Here is an 8457-nt window from a genome sequence, read left to right as displayed (position 1 = left end):
CTACGCTCTTACGAATTCTCAAGGCTACAACGAAGCGAGTTTTCAACAAAACTGAAGGTTGGTTGGAATCACTGCTTTCCTCCACTTGAAATGAATTTCCAGACGGACATAAGTTTGGAGATATGTACCGTCATACTCACCTTCACTGAAAATGCACTGTTCTTTCACTTACTTTTTTAAACAGACGGTCTTTTATGCGTTGGAGCACAAAAGTAACTGTAATGCCCGTCTATTTGGTCCAAAAATTTGGGAAATGATATCTTGAAACAGGTAGTATGTAGCCTTGATTTTTTCAAAGGAAATTTGAGATTGTCGAAGGACACATCTGACCAAACAAACAAAAAAGTTACGACAACTGCATGCATTCCATTAAGTCGCATAACATTAAATTAATAGCGTTACTATAGCTTCGCTTCTCATAGACACCAACATTGGGGTTGGATCTGTATAACTTTTTCCTCGAGGCTTTCCTTTTTCATGTGTTGTCTATACGTTGTCTTCAGGGCCTATGAACTCATTAACGTCCCTCTACTGGCAACATTTCACGTGTGCGCAAGCATCATTCTCTGTGGAAAGACGAACATAAGTGAGCTAAGCGGTAATCGGCAACCGCTCATCAGTGAACGGGCACCTACAGCAGGCAGCAGGACATTACAGTTCCGTCTCTGCGGAAGGAAACAAGCGCTACGGGGAGGAAAGTAAGCGACGCAAAAGGCCACAGGTAGGCGTTGCGGTTGAAAACGCGGTTAGGTCGCGGAAACAGGACGGCCCCTAGCTCCCAGTGCGCTACCGCTGCGCTTCGAGTCTGACCGGAAAGCGCGGATTCGGGAGAGGGCGAAACCATATCGGTAGACCACGCATCCAGCGGTCCCGCCAAGCGCGGCGTTCTATATACTGCTACCACAGAAGCGGGTACTTTTGCAGCGCTCGTTTTCACCTCAAGCGATAGCCGCAAGGCTCTCGATCGGCAATGTTGGAGATTACGTGGGCCTGGTTTGCGGCTGTGTTTGTCTGCGCCGTGAGTGGCATCGTCTCGTGGGTGATCGGGTAAGTTGTAGCAGGTAGGCTGTTTTCAAAGCAGCATATAAAGTGTGCAGCATGCAATTTGAACCAATCTTGAAAAAAAAAAAGAAAACAAGAAGTGGCATTACCTTTGAGATAGGTTTGGGGGTTCAGTATGGTTTGCGTATCTGTTTGCAGCGTTCACAAGCGTTTTTCCAAAGAACTGGCTCTACATACGATCGTTGCACTATTAGCCGTGAAATGTGTTTCAATCTTTTTCTGCGCCTGACTATCGCATGTCATTTTAGAGCGTGGTAGATTCTAATTTTCGCCACATAGGTGCTTATGCGCAGTTTGGTTGGCTGTGGCCGGTCGTTACCGATCACTTCCTTTTGCAACAGTCATGCGTCCTTTAGAAACGAAACTGAAGTTTGCTTGCGCTTGCTACTTTCCTCCACGGGACACTTCTATTAGATTATGGCTACCTTACTTAAACGTGCTGTCCCATCCTTCAGTGTATCAGAAAACATTATTACCAATTGCGATGTACCGGAGAAATACTGTTGTACGTCTCCGGTGTACGTTATTTATTTGAGCAAAGGAACTGCTCTTAGGCTAAGAAAGATGGTGCTTACTTCAACTCGACTTGTTACGAAGCGCGTTCTATAGTTCAATGTTGCACTGCATGTTACGGCAACGAGGCTAGCATACACACGTGTCATATAGAGGCGGCCATTGACTTTCTAGGCGTCTTGAAGTGCACTTTGGGTGGATGCCATCGGAGGACGCGCCCACAGTACAAAATGTCAGCACTGCTAAGTGCCGACAAAAAGTGCACCAGTAGAAGGGTATTCTTCTTTGATAAAGGGAACTATTCAATAATTTCCAATGAACTATTTGACTATTTTCATGTTTTTGAATGCTTCGTAGAGGAACACGATGTAGAATATTTGTGGGGCACATTTAGAAATAGGTTACTTCAACTTACAGGGGAGTTCATACCAAGTACTGATTCTGTGAGGTGTAAAAAACATAGAAAACCATGGATCAGCTTCTCGTATCTTGAGGCTAATTAAAAAAAGAAGGCGCGTCTTTCAAAAATAACAAAAAAACAATAAGAGAACGAGTCCGCTTTAAAAGACTACAGGAGCTAACTCGCGGGTACAAAAAAACTGATGAAGAATCCGAAAGAACAATATTTTAAACGACTAATTGACAAAATGAGAATAAACCCTACACCTTTCTGGCAGTACTTGAACGGAAATGGGTCTGATCCTGTTGGGATAAATCAAATTATTTGCAATGAACGAACTCTTTATGACGATATAAAAAATGCGACGTTCTTAAACAGTTACTTTCAATCAGTTTTTCTTTCTAGATCTGCATGCCGCCCACAACTGTCTAATAGCAGCGCACCTCTTATGCAACCAATCGAACTTAGCGTAAGTGGCATTGGAGCTCTGCTTGGGAATCTCGATGAATGTAAGGCTAATGGCGATGATATTTGTTGAAAAATTTTAAAACAATGTGCTCACCCTGTTTCACTTTACCTTCATCTAATCCTTACAAATCGTTAACTATTGGTCAGTTGCTACAGGACTGTAAAGCTGCTAACGTAGTCCCAATTCACAAAGGAGGCTCAAGAAAAGATCTTACTGATTATAGACCTATTTTACTTACATCAATATTGTGTAAAATCATAGAGCACATAACATACAAAGCCATAATGAAACATATGATGGAAAACGCATTACTAACCAACCGTCAACAGGGCTTTCGCAAGGGGTTTTCGCATGTACGACGCAGCTTCTTGAGTTTTACAACGACATATTTGGGAGGGCAAATAGACTGCTTTGGACTTGAGAAAAGCATTTGACACGGTTTCCCATTCTCTGTTTCTTGAAAAATTCGAGTTACTGATATAGATTGAAGTGTTTTTAAATGGATTGGGAACTACTTGTCACAGCGCTGTGAGTGTGTTCTCTTGGACGGCATCAAGTCAGATTATTTAGAATTCATGTCAGGCATCCAGCAGGGGTGAGTGGTTGGGCCTCTTTTATTTCTTGTTTATATTAAAGACATTCCAATAGGCATCAGCTCTAATATACGGCTCTTCGCGTATGGCTGTAGTATATATAGAAATATTAAGAATGAACATGATGTCCTAGAACTACAGGCCTATCTTCAAGGTATGGTGTTGGGCTGCTGAGCACGAGGTCGCGGGATCGAATCCCGGCCACGGCGGCCGCATTTCGATGGGGGCGAAATGCGAAAACACCCGTGTACTTAGATTTAGGTGCACGTTAAAGAACCCCAGGTAGTCCAAATTTCCGGAGTCCCCCACTACGGCGTGCCTCATAATCAGAAAGTGGTTTTGGCACGTAAAACCCCATAATTTAATTTTTTTTTTATCTTCAAGGTATTCGTGAATGGCGTTCCATGCGGAAAATGAGTCTGAACACGAATAAGTGCGTCCACTTATGTTTTACTCAGAAGAAAAAAAATAATTAATGCAAGTTACCATATAATGGAAAACACATTAGGTAAGAAATTTACGAATAAGTATTTGGGTGTGCTGCTGTCAGGCGACTGCTCTTGAAATGCGCACGTGGATTATGTAGTTGCCAAAGCAGCAGTAGCATTAAATTATATTGAAAGAAGTTTAAAATGTGCAAATTCCTACCTAACATGTAAAAGACCTATATTGGAATATGCGTGTACTCTTTGGGACCCATCTCAAACATTCCTGATGAATAAACTAGAAAAAAATTCAGAACAGAGCAGTCAGGTTCGTCTTGGGTAGGTACGGTAGGAACTATAGCTGCATCGAAATGAAAAAAGAAACAGAGTTGAATTGGGAATCACTTTCGTCAAGCCGAAAAAATTGCGGGCAAAGCTTTTACAACAAATATTTAATAACAACATTGTAATTTACTGCGAAATTAACTTAAAACAGCCAAATTATATGTCTGGATGGACAGACCACAAGTACAAAATTGGGGAATACCAGGCCAGGACGAAGCGTTGTGCGAATTTCTTTTATAGTAAGTATTGCTCTGTGGAATCGACTGACGTCTGAGCAAGCAATGTGAATGAAGATGTATTTTCTTCCAGCTTGGAACCCCCCTGCTGTAACGCCTTCTTGCTATATGTGGGGAAATATATGAATAAAGAATACAAAATTAATACAAAAAGTGTAAAAGGAGGTGCTGCACGGATGTGTGCAAGGGTGCGAAAGCTATTCTTTGTCAGGTGACGTGGAAGTGAAGACGAGAGAGGGTCTTAGCCATAGTTCTGCATAAGAACCCCATCGTCGGACAGAAAAACTACTTTAGTATTTTGTGCCCTAAAGATCTGTTGCGTTCAACAAGCAATCATCATACACGTATTTCTGATTTTGACTGGCACAGACAGCGTCGGAAATGCTTCAAGGACTTTGACGGAACGGGAATACCGGTGGTGCCGCTTCGAAGCCTTATCAACGGCAACGCAGATGAATACTGGAAACCGGTAATTTGACACATATGCTAATTCAAGTCTCGTTTATACTGACGCACCCGAAAGTGAAATTGAATGTGGCAGGTACCTTTTGATATCGAGCGGCAATCCTGCTGCTTGCTTGACAGCGCCATTTTGCATTAGGCGTTTCTTGCAACTTGCATGAAAGAAAATCGAAATGGTTTTCTAGCATTCACCACTATAAGCGTATGAAATTAATTTGCGCTGCTACCGTAGGATTAAGTTACCTATGGAAATTCTTAAAGTTAGTTTTTCTTTCCTTTACAGGTATTTTCCTTTAACCGCTTTTTACATTGCATTTCTGCAGAGGCTCCGCTAACCTTCAAAACGAATAGCAACATTCAGAAATGGTTTGAATTAAATGACCTAAAATCTAAAGTAAGGTAGAATGGTATAGATATACAGAGCATACTTGAATATTTTATTTGTACTTCGTCAGTGCAAGCTCACATGAACTACCGGACATTGGATATACGGATGGTTTATTTTTTACATTGAGGAAAGCTTTCTTTTACAGCGAAGCCGTTAGCCTCCAGTTGGGCGGCATTTCTCGTGGGTTCGTGCTCACCAAGAATAGTACGGCCACCTAGCGGCTGCAGTCACCGAGATTGACCTCAAAGAATAGCTGGAAAAGGGTTTTGCCTTTGAGAGGTATATATTTATTATGAGAGAAAAGCTGAGAGGTCGGCCTGAATCAATCAATGTTCTGACCTTCTACGCGGCGCTGGGGGAAGGGGAAAGGTTGTAGAAAGTTAGACCATGGAAGACGTTGATTATTAGGATAAAGATAGTCGTGAAAAACTTGCATGGTGAAAGACTCTTCAAAGTCGGCTGTAGAGACCGCTCTCGTCAAAAAATTGTCTAGAGACTTTAGGATATCAGGCTGAGGACAACGATCAGGCGAAGGGGCTAATAGCACTTTTTCAGTCAATGGTGTAGCGACAAACTTCGACAAGATGTTTGTCAGTGATTTTCGCTGTACATCATAGCGCGGGCAAATGCAGAAGAGGCGTTCTGCCGTCTCAGGAATACCGCATTCCTCACAGTTCAGACTGTCCGCCCAGCGAGTCATGTTTCCGCGCATATTCGAATTAAAATCCGAAGCTATCATGTCTGCAGCTTGTGTGTAAGTCGTACTTTAATAATTTTCTGACGCAACTTACGTTTACAAACTCAATTATTTGAGACGACCGTGGGGTGGACGACGACGAAGTGTTTTTGACACAGAGCTGTTCTTCTTTGCTCCAGTTTATTTCTGTGAAAATCTAAGTTCATCCGCTGGTCCTCGCTCCCTGCTCGGTCGTGATGGAAGTGGACGACCCCGCACGTCTGCCGGCGACGGCGGCGTCAGCGGCGGCCGCCTCCAGGAAGCGGAACGGTCAGCAGAGCGACAGCGACAGCGAGGACACCCATGTCTACTTTCTCAGCAGTGAGGACACTTCCGATGACGACTTCCAGCTGGTGCAGAGCCGCAGAGCGAAGAGAAGAAACACCAGGACGTCCTCATCGTCAAGCACGCAAACAGTAAGACACACACGCAGAGGCCGGACGCCAATACCATCATATTTGTGCCCTTGCTTCCCACCGTCAACATGAAGCTACTCAACAGGCAATCTGTGTCGATGTCACTGGAAGCCCTGGTGCCAAATGAAATATCGGACATTCGAGTCAACACTCGGAAAAATCTACTGGCGGTTGATGTTCAACATGCGGCTGCTCTGAACACTCTACGCAGCGTAACGGCCATCGATGGCATTCAGGTGCGCTCTTACATCCCTCTGGGATCTGACGTAGTCAGTGGCGTTATCTACGACGTAGACGTCGCCATCCTTAATAACGACTTGCCGATTCTTATCAAGCCAGCCAATGATGAGGTCATTGTTGATGTGAAGCGGCTAGGCAGTTCACGCTGCGTGAAGATTGCATTCAAGGGTAAATATATGCCCTCGCATGTTAAGGTGGGACACTTCAGACATGCAGTGCGGCCTTTCATTGCGAAACCTCTTCAGCGCCGCAAATGCATGAGACTGGGACACGTGAGCAGCGTCTGCGAAAATCAGGCAGCATGCCCCCGTTGCGCCGAGCCCCACGCTGCAGGTAAATGTGGCGTGACTGTAATGAAATGTTCAAACTGCGGAGGGTCACACGAAGCTTCCTCGAGGAAATGCCCACCTATTAAGAAGGAAATGGCTATCTTGAAAGAGATGGCGAGAGATCATTCATCTCATCGCGAAGCCGCCGAAAAAGTCAGGAAGCGACGTTCCCGTCGCCGGCGCCCCTCAAGGAAGGCTGTTGTCTCTGCGACGCGCATGCCACTTTCTACAACACCTCCTCTGCCGCCCGGGCCAGACACTGTCGAAAGGACCGCGAAGAACAAGGCAACTGAGAAGACCACACCTGCAGAATCTTGGCCGGCTCTACCGAAACGACAGCATCCACCGACAGAATCACAGCAAAATTTTGCTGGACAACCCCCGAAGTCTACTGTCAGTGATTTGTGCGACCAAGACAAGCAGGTGGCTGATATGCTGCGATCGCTAATTAATACAATGCGCATCATACTGAACAAGCTGCAAACCCCAGCAGCTCGAAGTGCTCTGCAAATACTGGATGCACTAAATCCAGTGCTTGCTAGCATCGTTTAAGCATCATGCCTCGACCAATACTCCCCTTCCGCACTGAAGTTAAAAGTGCGTCGATCTTTCAGTGGAATGCTAGGGGTCTAACGACCCGCATAGCAGACTTTCGCCAATTCATTTTTACAAATCGCTTTCCCATACTGGTCATTTGCGAACCAAATACATCAACTCCACTCAGACTGTCCGGTTACGAATATTTCGTCTCGGCCACATGCGGTGCGAGCACGAAAGTAATCATCTAAATCCGCACGGACTTTACATATGTCGCTAACGCGGTAGAGCCTCACGACGACAACCAATATGTCTGCCTGAATATCCAAAAGAAATATGTGTCATTCACACTAATTGGAGCCTACATATCCACAGCTGGTCACTTTGACGGCGAACGACTCAAGAAAATATTACTGACGAACAATGGCCCCTGGGTTATCACAGGTGACTTCAACGCGCATCACCAGCTATGGGGAAGCACTAAAATTGATTCCAAAGGCAGGAGTCTCGCCTCCTATGCTGCCGACCATGATTTGTGCTGTGTGAATGACGGCAGCCCTACGTTTTTGCGAGGCACCACCTATAGTAGCTGCTTGGACTTAACTTTGGTGTCACGGCGCTTTGCCTCGACCGTCCACTGGCTTACGGACATTGAAACACATGGAAGTGACCATATTCCAACATACATAAATATCAGAGGAGTTGAGCAACGCTCCTCTACTGTCTTGCGTACAGTTGATTGGACAAAGTTTAAGAAGGATATGGATGACGCATGTCGAGAAGGCCTTTCACACACTATGGAAGATGCAATCGCAGAGACATTGAAAACATCCATCTGCTCGCTCACAAGGTCAGCAAGGCGAACAGACTTGGATATGGAACTGGAGAGGCTTCGTGCGGAACGCCGACGGGTGGAGAGGAGGTATCGGCGCACGAAGTCCGTCTTGGATCTGAGGGCTTCACGACGCATACAGAAGAAAGTACAGCGTCGTATAGATAAACTGGATGACAAACGATGGAAAACTTTCTGTCAGTCGCTTGATCCCCGAAAATCGCTCTCGCACATATGGAGAACTGTTAGGGGACTTCGCTCATCTCCGCATCAAAGGAAGCCCCTTGCTACTCTGGCCCTATACCAACTCCGCTCGGAACTTCAATTGGCTGAAGAGTTCTGTGCACAGGTTGCTGGGTCCGCGGCCACCATTACTGACGCAGAATTGAATGACATCCCTGAGGCACGTGTACCAGAAATGAACGTGCTCTTTTCACTCGAAGAGCTCGATGCTGCGTTGGCGACCTGCAGGCG

At 45.2% G+C, this 8457-nt stretch overlaps 1 protein-coding gene across 1 annotated transcript in view; it reads left to right on the top strand.

The window, feature by feature from the left end:
• The first annotated feature begins 660 nt into the window (after window positions 1-660).
• LOC129383529 (probable cytochrome P450 9f2) overlaps window positions 661-8457 on the top strand; it is a 43815-nt gene continuing 36018 nt past the window's right edge. Inside the window, exons 1-2 of the mRNA XM_072290155.1 lie at window positions 661-1047; window positions 4413-4512. Of these exons, the coding sequence (XP_072146256.1) occupies window positions 971-1047; window positions 4413-4512 (177 nt within the window). The 5' untranslated portion in view covers window positions 661-970. The remainder of the gene's footprint in view (window positions 1048-4412; window positions 4513-8457) is intronic.

Source organism: Dermacentor andersoni, chromosome 8 (genome assembly GCF_023375885.2).
Source record: "Dermacentor andersoni chromosome 8, qqDerAnde1_hic_scaffold, whole genome shotgun sequence".
Taxonomy (NCBI): Eukaryota; Metazoa; Arthropoda; class Arachnida; order Ixodida; family Ixodidae; genus Dermacentor; species Dermacentor andersoni.
This window is presented reverse-complemented; position numbering and strand designations above follow the sequence as displayed.